At 42.2% G+C, this 18817-nt stretch overlaps 2 protein-coding genes across 3 annotated transcripts in view; both read left to right on the forward strand.

Moving 5' to 3' along the window:
• Nucleotides 1-791: 791 nt before the first annotated feature.
• On the forward strand, nt 792-3597 carry CUNH4orf36 (chromosome unknown C4orf36 homolog). Its single transcript, XM_070409204.1, has 3 exons — nt 792-853; nt 3079-3233; nt 3464-3597. The coding sequence occupies exons 1-3, from the start codon at nt 792-794 to the stop codon at nt 3595-3597; spliced, it is 351 nt and encodes a 116-aa protein (XP_070265305.1).
• A 6638-nt stretch (nt 3598-10235) lies between these two features.
• Nucleotides 10236-18817, forward strand: part of SLC10A6 (solute carrier family 10 member 6) — a 30087-nt gene continuing 21505 nt past the window's right edge. For both annotated transcript variants that reach the window (XR_011468344.1, XM_070393170.1), the window contains exons 1-2: nt 10236-10282; nt 17512-18321. Coding sequence is in view for 1 of the 2 variants with exons in the window: in XM_070393170.1 (XP_070249271.1) it covers nt 17945-18321 (377 nt within the window). In the remaining variant the exon portion in view is untranslated. The remainder of the gene's footprint in view (nt 10283-17511; nt 18322-18817) is intronic.

Raw genomic sequence — 18817 nt, forward strand, 5'->3', positions numbered from 1 at the left:
GGTTGCCGGCACATCCCCAGTAGGAGGTGTGCAGGAGGCAGCTGATCGATGTTTCTCTCATCGATGTTTTTAACTCTCTATCCCTCTCCCTTCCTCTCTGAAAAAATCAATACACTATATTAAAAAGAAACCACAAAAATAAATATGTATTTTTATTAATTTCAGAGAGGGAGAGAGAGAAACATCAATGATGAGAGAGAATCATTGATCAGCTGCCTCCCATACGCCCCCTACTGGGGATGGAGCCGCTACTGGGCCTGTGCCCTGACTGGGAATCGAACCCTGATAGGTCGGCAAAGTTGGGCACTTCTTAAGTTCAGATATTTCGAAAGAGGGAAAATCGGGGAAAGTTTGCATTTTTTTCAAGGCTGGGGCGGGGGACAGGACGGTCCTGTGCTCGAACAGCCTTGTATCATACAACAGTGCCACTGCATTTTTGGCGATGCCGGTTTGGCAGGCTCCGGCAGTGACAACATGCCAGGAGGGAGAAAGGATGCTGTCCACCGGCATGTTCTTCTCACCCGACAAGAAGTGATGGCACGAATTCCTGGAACATAAAGAACACCGTTTACCTTCGGAGTTCGGCTTCACTGAACATTTTATGCGGGGCGTTCTGGCCGTCAGGAATGCCTTTTCTGAATCTTTTTATTATTTGAACATTAAAAAAGAGCCAAGTGAAAGCCATTCATTAGGTGTGTTGCAATCGTTTCAGGCCAAGTGAGCAGAACAGCTGCGTCATCACCACAAAAGGCACCTACCTGTGTTGGGAAATTAGGCACTAGTAGTTGACCATGGCTTACGGCCTGCCGAGGAAGAACACGGTGAAAAACATTCTGCGGGGCAGCTTTACAGTGTAAGTATTTTCATGAGGGTAAGCGTTGACTTGGGGTGGTGGTGGGGTGGGATGTCCTTGCTAAATAAAAATACTGGACACCCTATGTTCCCCATGACATAGATACCAGCCTGTATGAGGCATTTTCGGGTGTCTGGATACTGTTTTTTTTTTGTTTGTTTTAAGGGAACTGCTTTGAGATGAGTTTATAAATAATATTACATGATCTTTTTTTTTTTTTAAAAATATATTTTATTGATTTTTTACAGAGAGAAAGGGAGAGAGATAGAGAGTTAGAAACATCGATGAGAGAGAAACATCGATCAGCTGCCTCCTGCACATCTCCTACTGGGGATGTGCCCGCAACCCAGGTACATGCCCTTGACCGGAATCGAACCTGGGACCTTTCAGTCCGCAGGCCGACGCTTTATCCACTGAGCCAAACCGGTTTTGGCTTACATGATCTTTTTAAAAAAAAAATTCTTTATTGTTTAAAGTATTACATATACTGTCCGTCCCCTCCCCCCCATTACCCCCTCCAGCTCCCCTCCCCCCACCAGGCCCTCACTGCCCCATTGTCTGTGTCCAGGGCCATGCGTATATGCATACAAGGTTCTTGGTTGATTACCTCCTGCCCACACATCCTCCCCTGCCTTCTCTCTGAGTTTCCTACTCCGTTCCATGGTTGTTACTTGATCTTAACAACAAAAGAACACTTTCAAATAAGAAAACTGAGGTTTGGAAAAATGGTTGGATCAAAGGGACAGGGTTAGAAGTCTCCTAAAAGCTTTCTACTGTTGCCCACCACCTTAAAATACCTCTGTAGATAGTGCTAGAATTTGTCTGTTGTACAAGATGCACGTACACATACACACATATATTCACACACACGTCCTTATAATGGGATTATATTGAACTTTGCTCCCTACCCCATGAGATCTTGTAAAGCCTAGTGATTAAGAGCACAGATTCTAAAGTCTGACTTTCCTTGTTCAAATTCCAGCTCATGACCTACAGCCTTATGACCCTGGGCAAGTCATTCTCTGTTCTTGTTCCATAATCTGTAAAATGAGGATAATAACAGCACCTGACTATTTAGTAGGGTTACTCTGGTAATTAAATGAGTTCATACGTGTAAACCGATTTAAACAATGCCTAGCTACTTGTAGTAAGTGCTAGATAAATGTTAGCTGATTTATTGCTCATCTTTCCAAATCAACGTATAAGGATATACCTTATTCTTTCACTATATGTATGTACCTCATTACATGTTTTTTAACCAGGCTCGTTGGTAGACATTAAAGCTAATTCTGTGTTGTTGTTGTTTTTTTTGACAAACAGTGCATCAGTGAGCACTCTTGTAGATGTCTTAGTGCACTTGTTCAAGTCCATCTATAATAATTGCAGACTTCAAGTCACTCCTTAAAGTTAGATGGTAAAGTAGCAAGGAAGCTGGAGGTGGAAAACCAAAGCAGGGCAGGTGTGTAATGCCGTCCCCCGTCTCCCTCCCACCAGAGCAGGTGGATCCCCTTTGTCATGCATATGAGCTCACATCGACTGTAGATGAGAAACAGCTCCTTGCCTATTGCTGATATTTTACACTTTCTAAGTAGAATACATAAAACTATTCAGTTACAGTTCATATGATTATTTTCAGTATCGTAGTTTAGGGTTTCATCTCCTCCAGTTTTCTAAGGATTCTCTTGGTACTGGTGCTTCAAAATAAATATACCTAGGCTAGGTACCAGCTCTGGTTCTTAATGAATGAACTGGTGAGTCTCAATTTCCCTGTCTACCTGTGCAGTGGCCGTAGGATTAAAATAAGACCACACACTCAAAGTCTCAGTCTATGCCACCCACCCTGCTCAGTGCATGACTATTCCCTTTGTTCCTCCCCTATTGTGGCCATATTCCTCATCAGCCATAAAAGACTACATCCTTTCAAAAGACATGGGAAGATTGGATTGCCTCCAGGGAGGCTGTATTGTGAATAAAAGTTGCTGTCATTATAATTTATGGAAGTTTTTCAATAAATCTTTTCATTATTTAAAGATATAAAGATATCAATATAAAACTCCTTCTCCTGGTTAGCTAGATTTGCAAGTCTGGAAAATCCCGAGTCTGCCCCAGTAAACTAAAATGTATAGTGGAAATCAGAACTGAGAATTAATATGATGTCTTCTATATATCCCATAGTAGATGCTTAATAAATATTTGTTGAGTGAATTAATGAATTTTTGCTCCAGACAACAACCTTGGGATCTTGCACTGCTTACAGAGGTCTGGTACAAAAAACTAAGCCAAATCAAATTTCCTTTCTTGGAAGAAATTACATATGGCGGCCCGGTATACCTCAGAAAGTCTAAAATCAGGAAGGACCTTCTGCTTCCTTCTGCAGAAGGTATGTTCAATAAGAACTACTTTAATATATGGCAAAATTTGTCTTTTGCTTATTGTTAGATAAATGTTTAAATATGTTCATTTGCACCCATACCCCTCTCTATATGTGTAGCCTTCTCTTGTTTAGTATTCAAGAATGTGAATTGTGCTGGATGATAAATACTCAGTTTTGACTAAGTTATACCTGGTAAAAACTGTTGTTGGATTGCTTCATGTATTTTATTTTTTCAGATGTCAAAATGGAAAGGGATATTGAAATGAAGCGCATAAATAACCTGATATGTCAGGAAAATGCAGAAAAGGAAATTCAGCTTGCCCTAAGGGAAAAGCAAGTTGGTTTGAGAAGACCTCTTCCACCTAAGTGATAATTGCCTTGAAATCGAATCTGTGCTTTCTGTGTCTGATGGGGGACAGAGGGCTGTAGCCTTCCACTGTGTGAAGTTCCATGCGGGCATCTGAATGCCGCTGTGGTGAGCCAGCTCAGGTGGGTTCATGGGCAGCTCGGACAGACCTCCTTGTTCCATTGCATCGCAAGCAACAGCATGGTAAGTAGATGAAAAATGCATCATGAATAGAGTCATGTGTGCTGTGCATTTTGATTTTTGTAAATTTGCTCAAAGGGAAGAGGAAACTCCTTGTCGAGACATATTTTGAAGAACATTTAAAATTGCATCTATGAGATCATAAGGAAGCACCAAAAAGGAGAGAGAGAAATATATATACTGATTTTGAGAGACAGAGAGAGGGAGAGAAAGAAAAATCAATGTGAGAGTAGAACATCGATCAGCTGTCCAGGGCAAGAAATTCTTTTAAAAATGATAAACTGAAAACTTTTGTTTGGTTAAGAAAAATGGTCAATTTCTTTTTAGTAGCTCCCCAGTTGCCAATTTTTAGTGAAATTTCATTATTATTCTCATGTAGTACTTTAAAGTAGCAAGTAGAACTTGCTTAGGTTTTGTTATCCTAAAAAATGGTCTTTTTCCTTCTGCCTAATTTCATATTGTGTCTCTGGAGCATGCAGAACACATATGTTATAGTGATGTGAAAAGACAAAGACCTTATTATGAGGAAAACTCTTATTTGTACAGGGTAGCTGGAGAATAAGGAATGATTGACTGCAAAGAATTGGATTTGCATGAACCAATTTTCCTAGCATTTGAATTCAATAAAGCACACTTGGATGTAATAGTTAAATTTAAGCACAATTTAGTGCTAGATGATTCAGTAGGTATTTTAGGTGCTTCTGGTATCTCACCTCATCATGAAAGGCATTGCGACATAGTATTTAAGAGTACATACTTGAGACCTGGCTATCTTGTTTCTTAAGTTAGCACTTCAAGGCCCATCTGAATGCCTAATTCATGTAGGCACTCAATATGCATGTATTGATTATTGATTGAAAATTTCCACATGATCAAAATTTCATAAGAGGAAGTACATATGGAAATGGTATGTATGTGTGGTGATGGTGGAGGAAAGAATAGAAGCAAAATGCTATCTTCTATACAGGGAAGTCAATAGATTATGCCTAAAAAGGAAAAATCAAGTAGTAGCAGTACCGAAAAGTGACTTACAGACATGGAGGTAAAGAACAAAATAGGCGAAAGAGGTGAAATTAGTTGCCTCTGTAGAGGTGAAAATGAGTGGCAGGGGTATACAGAACTACTGTTTTTAAACACAAATATTTAGTTTACCCTTTAATATACATTTACAACTGATCTCTCTGAAATCAAAAAACATTTTTATTGATTTTATAGAGAGGAAGGGAGAGGGAGAGAGATAGAAACATCAACGATGAAAGAGAATCATTGATTGGCTGCCTCTTGCACACGCCACACTGGGGACTGAGCCCGCAATGTGGGCATGTGCCCTGACCGGGAATCAAACTGTGACCTCCTGGTTCATAGGTCAATGCTCAACCACTGAGCAACACCGACTGGGCTCTCCAGATAAGTTCTGATTGGTAGTTCATTTAGTTACAGTTCATTTCAACAAGAATTTATTTGGTTCTGATAATCTGTCAGCAGTGCTTGGTGCTGGGATCAAAAGATGATCAATGGACCCAGTCCTATTCATTTTTTAATGATAAAAGTCTTTATGTTGTTTCCAGGTTTCAATATTACAATGCTTCTGTGAACATGCTTAAACAAGTCTCTAAGCACACTGTGTGGGACTTTGCATTCAGACTCTAGGCCTAGAAAATGAATTTCTGTGTCATAGGATACTTATTTTAGTTCTACAAAATAATGCCAAATTGTCCTCCAAAGTGGCTGTACCAATGCTTCTTCCAGTGGTTTAGGAGTATATTGCACATTAGCTTTTTGTTTTTTCATTTTTGAGCTGCCCAGAATCTAACCTAATTTTTGTGGTCTTATGAGCTGAAAAGCCAGGTTTTGCTCTGCCTGATCCTCAAAGCCCAGGCACAAATCTGTGGTCAAAGCATGCCAACTGGCTGCTTCCTCCTGGGACTTGGACTCTGGAATGAGACACAGGAGCCAAGCTGGTTTGGAATTCATTCCAGTGATAATGGCCATGGTTTCCAGCTCCCAGTTGCAGGGGTGAAAGTTACATCAACAGTGGTGTCAAGTGCATCTTAATAGACCCTTCCCATGACAAGATATTAGCTGTGATTCCAGGCTTCCTGGAGTCCCCAGGCCTACCTGTGTTCTGAACCTTATTCTCTAGACTTTTTTATTCACACAGGTCATGCTGGGAGCTCTCCGATAACCATCCAATGACTTCCAATTCTCCTACTAAAATTGAGTGCACTTTTCATACTGTCAATCACAACACCCTGGAGGGCTATGCAATCAATTTTGTGAGTCTAACATTTAAAAAATGAAATAATATAGAATTAAAATATCAGAGTTCATTGACTATTGTAAGGGTAAGGATTGTTTCATGAAACATACACCCATATAAACATACGTAGATATGAGCATATGTGTGCCAGATTGCTAGGTAAAATGCTTTTCTTATTTTAGGTCTGGTTCAAACATTTGAAAAGTGGTGATGCAGTGTTTAAGAACATGGGCTCTGAAATTAGACTGCTTGCATTCCGGGCCCACTTGCCAGCCATAAAACCCTGAGCAAGCTACTTTAGCTCTTTGCACCTTGCCTTTCTCACTTGTAACATGACAGAATGTGGAGACTGCTAGTTTTCTACCAAAATTCTTTCCCCCTTCTTTTATAGTTACAATGTTAGTCTTAGTTCATGCTGCTATAAAAGAATACCAAAGACTGGGTGGTTTAAATAACAAACATTTATTTCTCACAGTTTTGGAGGCTGGAAGTCCAAGATCAGTGTCAGGCTCTTGGTGAGGGCTCTTTTCCCGGTTTAAAGACTGCCACCTTCTTGCTGTGTTCTCACATGGCAGAGAGAGAGAGAGAGAGAGAGAGAGAGAGAGAGAGAGAGAGAGAATGAGAATCTCTTTTTATAAGGGCACCAATTCCACTCATGAGGGCTCCACCCTTATGATCTAAATACCTTCCCCAAAGGCCCCACCTCCAAATTCCATCACATTGAGGATTAGGACTTTAGCATTAATTTTTTTGGGGGGGACACAAACATCCAGTTCATAGTAGTGTTGTAGCTGAGCACATGACTGTGCAGGGCACATTTGTTACTTGACTTATAATTGTGTCTAAGTTCTTGCCAATGGAATGTGTAGCAGTGCTGTGCACCACTTTCAAATCTGAACCCTAAAAGGCATTGTGTATACCTCCTCCATTAGCTTTTACTGGTGAGTGGAACCCTGATGTGGTGGTCATGCAGCTTGACCACCTAAACAGTGATAACATAGAACATGAGACAGTGATGGTGGAACAAGACAGAAGGGGCCTGGATCCTTGAATACCTGTGTAGACTTTCCCCAACCTGAACAACTTATATGGATGGAACTGGAGAGCATTATGCTAAGTGAAATAAGCCAGCCAGAGAAGGATAAATATCATGTGATCTCACTCATTTATGGAATATAATGAACAACATAAACTGATGAACAAAAACAGATCCAGAGACAGAGAAGCATCGATCAGACTGTCAAACCTCAGAGGGAAGGTAGGGGAGGGTGGGGGTAAGGGGGAGAGATCAACCAAAGGACTTGTATGCAAGCATATAGGCCTAACCAATGGACACAGACAACAGGGGGGTGAGGGCATGAGAAGGGGGATGGGGAATAATATAGGGATAAAGACACATATGTAATAACTTAATCAATAAAAATTTTTTAAAAAGACTGTTGAATATGAGAAAAATGTCTGTTTTCTAAGCCACGACATAGTGGGATTTCTTTATTACATTAATTTCATCTTTATCCTAACATATACTACCTCATAGAGCTGTAAGGCTTATCCCAGAAATTCCTGGTGTTTAATAAGTACTAAATAAAATATACCACTTAATGGTGTTTTTGAAATCAGGAACCCTAATTGGAGGAGAGTGGTCTAAAGGTACAAACTTCCAGTTATAGGGTAAATAAGTTACTGAGGATATACACACAACATGACGACTATAGCTAACCCTGCTACATAATATATGGGAAAGCTATTCAAAGAGTAAATCCCAAGAGTTCTTATCACAAGGAGAAAATTTTTTCCCTTTTCTTTTCCTATTATTGTATCTATATGAGAAGGTGGATGTTAGCTGAATCTATTGTGGTATCATTTCACATCATATGCACATCAAATCATCATGCTGTACACCTTAAATTTGTACAGTAGTATATATTAGTTATTTTTCAATAAAAATGGAAAAAATAATGTTAAAAACAACAACCTTGACTAGTAAAATGAGGGATTAGTTTAGCTAAGTGGTTCTCTATAAGGAATGATTTTTGCCTCTCCCAACCCCCTCATTTGGCAAAGCCTGGAAATGTTTTTGGTTATCTTAACTTTGTGGTATCATTAAGGATCTAGTGGGTAGAATCCAGTTATGCTGCTAAATATACTATAATACACAGGACAGTCCTGCACAACAAAGAGTTTTCCAGCTCCTAATATCAATAATGCCTGGCCAATGTGGCTCAGTGGTTGAGTGTCAGTCTATGAAACAGGAGGTCACGGTTCAATTCCTGGTCAGGGCTCATGCCTTGGTTGGGGCCTCGATCCCCAGTGGGGGGGCATGCAGGAGGCAACCAATCAATGATTCTCATCATTGAAGTTTCAATCTCTCTCTCCCTCTCTCTTCCTCTCTGAAATCAATTACAAAAAATAATGCCAAGGCTGAGAAACCCTGATTTAACTGATTGGTTTAATCTACTCAGGACATTGCTAAAACAGAAGGTGAGGTCTCACTGCATGGCTGAGAATCATGGGTGGGGCATTTCCCAAAAGAAATGCAGACTATTTTTACCATGACAAGAGGAAAATGAATGCTGGGTAGCAATGAAAAGATTTCTCCAGTACCCTTTTGGCTACTCATATTCACTCACACCCTTCTTTCCATATACCTAAACCACTCACTGATCTCTCAAAATCATATCTAACTACTGCATCAGGACCAAGCCTAGGATTTCAGGGTGATACATAGTCCTTGTCTTTATTCTGGATCTTGCAACCAATGGTTAAATAATATGCCATTAACCCTAGCACAATTCATGTACCATGACAGAGAGAGAACAGGATAGATAGAGTGTCCCAAAATTCACGCAAGAAGTAATTTTGATAGAAAACACAGGTTTATAATTAAAAATTGTAAATTTTTTTAATTGATTCATAAAGTATACAGTATAGGGTTATGTACAGAATAGCATATCGGGTAAATGGCCTCCACGGCTTTGCTGGCACATATGCACTCTTTTGTTGAAATTTTTCATGACCATTTTGCATAAATGTGGCTGAATTTCATTGATACAGCACTCAATTTCCTCCTTCAAAGCGTGGGTGGTCGTGGGCTTGTTGGCATAAACCTTAGACTTCAAAAAACCCCAAAGAAAAAAGTCCAACGGCCTTAAGCACATGATCTGGGCGGCCAATTCTGATCACCAAAATGGGAAATTACATGATCAGGAAATGACTCATGCAGTAATTGAATTGTTTCTCAGGCTGTATGGCATGTGGCACTGTCTTGTTGAAACCACATGTCGTCCACATCCATATCTTGCAATTTAGGCACAAAAAACTGGATTATCATGTCGCGATAGCGAGCACCACTAACTGTAAATGGCGTAAAATTCAAATCTTGCTTGAATTTTGGGACACCCTTTACATACAATGAAAAGATGGGGCCTCTAGTCTTGCACATGATCTTGGGCCACAAAGCTGGCAATTTCCCCCTTGATTTTCAGGGGTAGAGAGGGGTTGCTGAATCTACTCAGACTTTGCTGAGCCATCAATTCACCATTGTGGAGCCCAAGGTGGAATCCAATTTTCCTTTGCTTCACTTGGGAGACAGAGGGATAAGAACAAGACAATGGGGGCAGTGACAAAGAGGTTTAGAGATGTTTCCATTGTCCCTCAGCATGGACATAATCTATGAAAAGAGCCTCGTGACCTTGGCTTACTTTATTGGTAATTATGGGCAAATCTACTATTCTTATTCTTTTATTCTTATTCTTATTCTTATTCTTATTCATTGATCCCCAAAGAAGGAAAAAGTAGCTAATGTACCAGAGTCTCAGGCTTTCTTTTGGAATTTTCTACTAACAGGCTCTTACCCTCCTCTCACTTCAGTCCCTCCCCCTCTTCGAATCATCTTCCTCCACCTTAAAGACCTGCGTTTCACTCTGAAGTCTTCACAGCATTGGAATGTCGGTGTGATCTCCTTTCTGGACGTCAACTGCAGGTGCCATTTCTTTTCTACGTCAAATCAACTATCTGTCAAATAACTTCTTCCAAGTGCCAGAAGCAGGCTCCCTGGCTTGTTGTTTTAGAGATTGCTCACCTGATGGGTATGTCCTGTTGGAACTTAGTCTCGTGCTCTCACCAGGTATGTAGAGCAAGTAAGATAGAGATAAGCTGATCCAATAAATGCCCAAACATTTCCTGGGCTGCATTGCCTGCACCACCTCTTTTCCCAGATCTGTCCCACTGAGGCTCCAGTGTTCCCAGGTGAGTGGCTGTCAGGATTCTAGCGCTGTAGTTGAGCAATATTGAAATTACTTTACAAAAGTAGTGGAAATAGCTGACATAATTTTCTTCAAGGGGAGGTTATGCCCTAATGGTGGTTTCCTTTGATCATGGAATCACCTGACTGTTTTAGTATCTGAAAGAAATTTCTAAGTTTTACTAATAAAAAGCTTTGGGGGGAAAAAAAAAAGAATCCAAAAATTGGAAGCAGGAGCAAAGGAGACTTTATTTACTTATTTTTGATACTTACATTGTTCCTTTTTTGGGTTAGAAGAAGACGTTATTAATGATAAGAACCAACAATAGCTAATATTTATTGAGCACTTCAAAATGTCCCAGGCATGGTAGCTAGAAAAGGTCAGATGAAAAAGCTTGTATCAGGTGCTTGAGCTCACCAGCACCCTTTATTTTGATTACTTTTGGCTAATGTACTATCAGCCGTGGGCAAACTATGGCCCGCGGGCCGGATCCGAACAGTTTGAAATGAATAAAACTAAAAAAAAAAAAAAAGACCGTACCCTTTTATGTAATGATGTTTACTTTGAATTTATATTAGTTCACACAAACACTCCATCCATGCTTTTGTTCCGGCCCTCCGGTCCAGTTTCAGAACCCATTGTGGCCCTCGAGTCAAAAAGTTTGCCCATCCCTATAAGATGCATGTCCTCCTGGACTAACAGTTGAGGGTGGAGAAAAAATGCTCTGACCCTCTCTGGCCATGGCTTTAGGGCTTAACTTCTGTTTGAAGTGTGTAAAGAAGGGATGAATGGCCACTGTATTGAATGGCACCTACATTTCAGCATCTGGTAGGGCACATGAGTTAAAGGTTTAAGTAGGTGAATAATGGTAGGTGATCAGGATGTGATATTTAGTTTGGGGAGCAAGAATAATGTTAGTATTATATGTTATTACTCATGAGTGAAACTCATGGATTTTTATTATTTTATTTATTCTATTTATTATTCATACATAGAATAGACTCTGGAGTTGACTCCCACTATGTTGCCTTGTCATTTACTAGCTTAGCCCATGGTAAATTGTTTAACTGTATAAGTCTCTCCACTCATGGGTAAATGAGGGTAATAATAGTACCTGCAGAGTAGGGTTGTTGAGAGGATTAAATGAGATACCTGTTGGGGAGGAACATACATCTTTTTCCTCTACCCATTTTGGAGTCCCCCCCCACCACCCCGGGACCCTGTAAATTGAATTAAAGATGAATCAATAGGAGAGAAACACAGGAGTTTATTAACATGTGCGTCGCACCTACACATGGGAGCACTTAGAGATGAGTAACACTCAAGGTGGTTAGAATTTGGGCTTACAGGGAATCTTAACCAAAGAACAATACATAGTTAGAGAAGGGATAAGACAAAGGAAAAGGAGTTTGAGCTTCTGTGGATGGCTGATTGTGGGAAGACAAACCTTTGGGAAGACAAATATAATGCTAGATAAGTGCTAGCATTAGCAAGGTTTGTATGTAGATTCCTTTGGTCAGACGGGTCTAGACATGTGCTCAGTGATTAACCTCTGTCCTTCCCGGTAGAGAGGGGAGGGGAGACACCTTTACAAATTTACATCCTGCTTTTACACAAATAAGAAGAAGGCTGCTGCTTCTCAGTTGTCTTCTGCTGGAAATAATCCATATGCCAAAGAGGCAAGGGACCTATCCTAGCACCTGGTACAGTCTTAGAACTCAGTAAATGGCAGTTACTGTTATTATCCTAGCAAACCTGTGTCAGCAATTTGCTGTCATGCATGACAAACCCCATTAACCTCATTTATCATAACTTGTGGATTTTCTTCTCATAATTCTAGAATTTAAACAGGCTATGAGAATTCATGGTTCTAATCTTAATAACATCTGATCTGATGAGCTGAGGCCAAAAAAAGATTGTTGGGAGGACCACAAACACTATTATAAATAGCATGCCACCCGAGCAGGGTGAACAGGCCTTTCCAGTTGGTTTTGTTGACACAGTCTTTCATTTTCCTTCCTTTTATTTTATCCTGAAGGTGGAGCAAGTGCTGTTGCAGGCTAAATTCCCCACCCTTCTCTAGGTCCTGACTTGGCTGGTCAGCCCTTCTCACACCTTTGCATTCCATTTTCTGCAGGTGTCTCTTACCTGGAAGCTTTGGAATTTATTAGGCTACCTTTTGAAAACAGAGGAACAGAGGAAACAATTGAGCCATCTCAGCAGTCTGGCTCCTCTTAGAGTCACCAGGTTGTTACCAACATTTAGGGAGCTGCTTGGAATAACCACAACTTCCTCTATCTTTACTCCTTTTCCTTATACAATTATTATAAACTAGAGGCCTGGTGCATGAATTCGTGCATGGGTGGGGTCTGGCTGGCCTACCCCGATGGGGGCCCATCGGGCTGGGCTGGCTGGGGGGGGGGGGGGAGGGAGGGGCTGCGGGCAGTTGGCTGGCTGGCCCCGCCCCCAATTGGGGTATTGGGGGCCGATCGGGAGCAGGCCGGCAGTGGTCGGAAGGCGATAGGGGCCAGATCAGGCTTGGTTGGCTGCCACAGTGCGCATCATAGCCACTGGTCATTCTGATTGTTCTGGTTGTTCCGCCATTCTGGTCGCTGGGCTTTTATATATATAGATTATTATATGATTACATGATAATAATAAAAATAGTAGGTTATAAAAATAGTAAAACACAGACATTTCAAAGATACTAGATCATACAAAAAGTATAAAGAAGAAAAATATTATCCACAGTCCTACATACAGAAGCAATCACTACGACAGTTTGCATCCTTTCCATTTAGTCTCTTTCTGTGCTTATTATTTTAACACTAGAGGCCCGGTGCACAAAATTCATGCATGGGTGGGGTCCCTAGGCCTGACCGGTGATCAAGGCCAATCAGGGCCAGGCCAATCAAGGCCAGACCAGAGAAGAGGTAATGGTCGCTGGGCCGGGCGCAGAAGGAATGGATGCTGGACGCCCATGCTGCCATCATTGGCACCCTGCCACCATGCAGTTCCCCGCCTCCCCCTCTCCTCCTCCTCTTGCTGCCATGCCACCACTGTGGTGGGTGGGCAGTGGGCCAATCGGGGTCTGCTGGCCAGGGGGAGGGACAGGGCACGGGAGGTTGGCCACCAGCCCTGAAGAGGGAGCTGGCCCTCAGCCCCCCTGGGAAAGAGGCCACATCTACTGCCATCCACCCCCTGTTCCCCATCCCAGCCTGAGGCCCAGCCCCAATTGGGCGATTGGTGCCTGCTGGCTGGGGGGAGAGACTAGGGGAGGTTGGCTGGCTGGGAGAGGTTGGCTGTGGGAGCTCACTGACTACCAAGGGGCAGCTTCTGCGTTGAGCGTCTGCCCCCTGGTGGTCAGTGCATGTCATAGCCACTGGTCATTCCAGTCGTTCTGGTCGCTTAGGCTTTTATATATATAGATGGCTAGAAGAATGCTATTTATTTTAAATCTTCACCTGAGGATATGTTTCCACTGATTTTTTCAGAGAAAGAGGAAAGAAGAGGGAGAGAGAGAGAACCATCAATGTGAGAGAGAAACATTAGTTGGCTGCCTCCTGTAGGCCCCCTATCAGGGGATTGAACCAGAAACCTGGGTATGTACTCTGGCTGGGAATTGAAACATTTTGGTGCATGGGACAAGGCTCCAACTAGCTGAACCACACTAGCCAGACCGAGAATTCTGTCTATACCATTTGATCTTGATTTTTATTTTTGCTTAAATTTTCTAACATACACATTTATCTTTGTTAAAATGTTTACATTTTAAGTAGCTCCATAATATTTCATTGTATGGTTGTACTATAATTTTCTTAAATTTTACTTTGGACATTTAAGTTGTTCTCAGTTTTCTGCTTTCATAAATAATACTGCTATTATAAATAAGAATGTACTTATAAATAACAATGCCTTTATATATAGGCATAATATATATAATAATACATTTTTTGCCAGTATTGCAGCTTATTTACTAAGACAGCTTTTTGGGCTTATTGTGACAAGGCTATTAGTATATATTGCCAAAGTTTTCCAGAAAGATTGTGTGAATTTTTTTATCTTACCTGCAGTGTATGAGAATGTGTCTTTCACTCAACTCTTGTCAGTAAGGGATATTTATCTTAATTTTTTTTTCTTTCTGATAGGCAACATATTTTAATGTACTTTAAAAAATGATTAGTGATATTGATTCCTCTGCTTGTTAGTGATTTTGTAAATTTTCTTTTAAATTATTGGTCTCTCTCTTTTATTTTTTTTTCTGTGAGGTGATAGTGATTTTTATTTTTTGAAGTTTATTTTTTTTAAATACAGAATTACGCTTTTTACCTTGTGTGATGTCTGAGTAAACTGCTTCCGCTTCCTTACGACTAATTTCTTCAAACTTGTTTTGGAACTCTTTTGGAGCCTATAGGCTATTTTATGCCCTTCAAGCTCTTAGAAATTCCCTCTTGCGGTAATTTTCAATTTGGAGAACAACTCCGCAGCCATATTTGATTACCTTTCCTTTTCGTGCTTTCCCTTCAGTGTTCACATTTCCAGACTAAAGCGCACAGGCCTTCCAGTTGGTTTTGCTGAAGATTCTCTTTCTCTCCTGATTCTCATTGCAGAGAACAGAAATACATGAAATACTTCTGTGATTTGTAGAACCGGATCTCAAAATTAAGGTGCATATATGTTGAGCATGTTCAGGTGCCTTATACATTTATGAGCGTATGTGATAAAATGAAAGATTAGGGGTTGTTTGTTTTTTTTTCTTCGCCTTTATGCCAAATGGTGTTTTACCCCTGCGTGGTTGTCAGTCTTTTGGCACGATTGTGTTCCAGGCTGCTTTCCATTGCTCCCACTTCAGCGTGCTCCAGGGAAATGAGAGCAGGCTGAGCACCACACTGGGATTTCAATCCTGTCGTTATTTTACTTGCTTAGTAACCTTGGACCAATCACGTAGCCCCATGAGGCCTTTGTTTCCTACCCGTGAAGTGCGGAATCATAGCACATACCTCTCAGAATGGATGAGAAGATTCAGTAGGACCCCATGACCCGCCTCACCAGCTGGGGGTAAGGTTGTACCCCAAGGTATAGGTTGGCTCATATCTTTTTAAATTTTCTAATTAAATTTTGAATTCCTACATGCCAATAAGTTTAGAATCCCCTACTTTAAATATCTTTTACAAATTAAGCAAGAACCCCAGGGGCTTACTCTTCCAAAGAAATCTCCTTTCCAACCCCACAAGGAGAGAAACTTAGAAAAGCCTGACCAGTCACCTGTAGGCTCTGGTTTCAGTTGCTATTGTTTTCTTTAGATAAAAAAAAAAAAATGTTTGTATTGATTTTAGAGAGAGAAAGGGAGAGGGATGGAAATATCAATGATGAGAGAGAATCATTGATCGGCTGCCTCCTGCCCACAGCAGGAGATTGAGCTTGAAACCTGGTCATGTGCCCTGACCTGGAATCCAACCGTGACCTCCTGGTTCATGGGTCAACGCTCAACCACTGAGCCACACCAGCCGGGCTCAGCTGCTATTGTTTTTGTTGGTACCTTTTGGCCCCACCCAGTCTAATGGCCCTTGCTGCTGCCTCTGGTCCCAATCCTGGCACACACAACATGGTTGTTAGGATGTGGCCTCTTCAGGTTACTTCTCTTCAGGTTACAACCACTCGGTCATTGTGTGCCATCTGGACTGGATCCAGAGGAACTTGTCATGGTCCAGACATCCTTTCATGGTGGGTTATGGGACCCTGACATCTTTTCCTGCCAATGGGTGTCAGTTGGAACCATCCTAATTCAGGTGAAACATCCTGATGACAATAAATTTCAAAAGGTAGTGGCCACGGTCATGTGTCCCTCTACGAAGCTCCTTCAGTGCAGAGAGCACATGCAGGCGCCTCCTCCAGCTACCTGCTAGCACCTGCTAGCACAGCTCCTCAATCAGCCATGGAGGTGCTGACTCCTCTTAAATTTGTAAATTCAGGTGACTCTCCTCTTAAATTTGTAAATCCAGGAACAAAGAAGTTCTGCCAAGGAACTTTTTGACGCTATCCAGAAAGAAATGTCTGATCCCTTCTCTTATTAAATAACCTAATGAAAAAGTTCTGCTTCATCCACAGGCACCTATGCATAAAGCACTTAGCATGCTCCTGTCACCCAGTAGGTACGCCCCAAATTAGTTCTCTCCCTCCTCCCCTTCCCCTTAGCTCTACCACACTTCGGCATTATTGTGGCTGGAAGCACGGAGCTTTGACCGGTCCCTGAGTGTCCATTTCTCTGCTTGGCTCTGTGTGAACACACCTCAGATGGCTCTGGGTTGCCTCTGACGGGCTCTCCAAGCTGGGCGTGAACGCTGGCTTGTTGTCAGCATAAAATAAAAGTTGGTGGCAGCCAGTCATCACTCTGACCTCCGGCGGCCTCCAGCAGGGTTCCACCTTCAGGGCTGCCTTTCGGGTGTTTTGGCCTAAGGCATCTATCCTTTCTTCAAATAGGTTTTATTTTACATTTGTATTCAACTCATATCTTTTTATACAGTAAACAAGCCCATTTTGTCATGAAGAATGTGCCCATCAAACCATGAACAATGCATCGCTAGTCTCCCCTTTAAGACAGGCGGAGGCATTTATAAAGTGTACCTTGTCACCAACCCTTGCCCCACAAATAACCTCCTGCTCTCTGTGGGAAAGGGTGTGGCCTCTGCGTTTTTGGAGGTTTAGTTTCACAGACCCGTGTTTTCCTCGTCTGGTTTCGCCAGCGGTGCTTGGTTAGAACACACAGAGGGGCCCTGGGCCATTGTGGTCAGAGGCTGACCTCAGAGGCTTCTCAGACTGAGCTCTTGACTGCATTCCCTCCAGGCGTTCACAGACGTCACCAGCAAGTCTGAGGGTGTGGTATCACAAAGCCGCACTATCCTCCGAAAGAAAGTGACAGCTCCCTTGCATTATGTTGGGAACAGAAATGAGGTTCCTCGTTTCATGAGGCATAATCAGGCTTTATATCACATTATTCTTGCAGGCATTTCATTATTGACTTTAGACACAAACTCAGAGAAGTGGAAAGAAGAAAAAGGGAGACTAATTTTAAAGTGCTCTTGAAATGAGCCTTGGTATCTCCTGCCATGTCCTTAACTGGCAGCCTTTGGCTTTAATATTTTCAACAGAAATTCTTTGCTAATGCTTTGCTCACGACACAGGGCTTTGGTTTAATTGCCTTTGTTTTTTTATTTTTATTTTTTTTTCTTCCAGAATTAGCCCCTCTCTCTCCGAAAAAAATTGCATCCTGGCTCTTTGAAATCCCCACTGAATTTGGAGAAATTACATCTTGGCATCCACCCTACTTTCCTGAAACACAATGTGATGCTGACGACACAGCCCAATCACTCCACGTGACAATGAGTTTGCTTGTCTCATTTCTCTTTAAGATTCAGTGGTGAGTAGAACAGAAGTGGAAAGCCTTACTTAGCACAGTTTATTATACGTTTCGTGGCCAGGATAATTGCTTTTACGAAGTCGTAAAGAAATTGATCAGATTAGGGTGAATCAAGCTGGCTGGCCAATACCTATTGGAACGATTCTCCACGTGTGACTTCGTTGCATTATTACAAAACGTGCCAGGATAGACCTGCCCAGCCATCTCGGCAGATGTTCACTCGTAATGCTGCCTTAAGGAGATGAAGAGATGAGGACAAATTGTTCCAGTGGCTCAGCCTGCGCTGCCAACAGTTCAGAGGAGGAGCTGCCAGTGGGGTTTCAGGCACCTGGGAGCCTGAAACTTGTCTTCACAGTGGTGTTAGCCGTGATGATGGGCCTGGTCATGTTCTCGCTGGGGTGCTCTGTGGAGATCCGGAAGCTGTGGTGGCACATCAGGAGACCCTGGGGCATTGCGGTGGGGCTGCTCTGCCAGTTTGGGCTCATGCCTCTTATCGCCTATCTCCTGGCCATCAGCTTCTCCCTACAGCCCATCCAAGCGATTGCTGTTCTCATCATGGGGTGCTGCCCGGGTGGAACCGTCTCTAACATCTTCACCTTCTGGGTTGATGGAGACATGGATCTCAGGTAAGTTACCCCCAGGAGCTCAGTCTTCCCCTGGTAGCACTTTGCCCGGGGGTGGGAGCTAACTGACACCTTTCGTGTTGAAAACTCTGCCAATGTTTAGGTGGAGATCCAAGTGGGAAATATTTTACAGAGACTTGTTCAGTCCTGGAAAGACTTGCCTTTCGGAGCTTAACATGGACTTTTGCTGTGGCTGTCCTCTGTTGGACTGGCAGCCACTTTTCTGAGTGGAGGGCTTTGGTTTCTATCTCCCAGGACATAAGCTGAGCATCCCAGGAGCTGATGACGGGGGCTTGGAAGCTGTCATGATGATGGTGGTGGTGGCATAACCAGAACCAGGCCTTGTAGCTCTACCAGCAAGTGTTGCACCTACTTCATTAAATCAGTGTTTTGGGGACTGAATGAAGGCGCTCAGGGCTACGTTATTGATGTATCCTGGTTTAAGTGCCGGTGGTGGCCTACTGAGTCGACTTGGAGAGCAACATAAAGATTTATGACT

The sequence above is a fragment of the Myotis yumanensis genome, unplaced genomic scaffold (genome assembly GCF_028538775.1).
Source record: "Myotis yumanensis isolate MYYU_CA2020_CCGP unplaced genomic scaffold, mMyoYum1.0.hap1 SCAF_1, whole genome shotgun sequence".
In the NCBI taxonomy this organism is placed as follows: Eukaryota; Metazoa; Chordata; class Mammalia; order Chiroptera; family Vespertilionidae; genus Myotis; species Myotis yumanensis.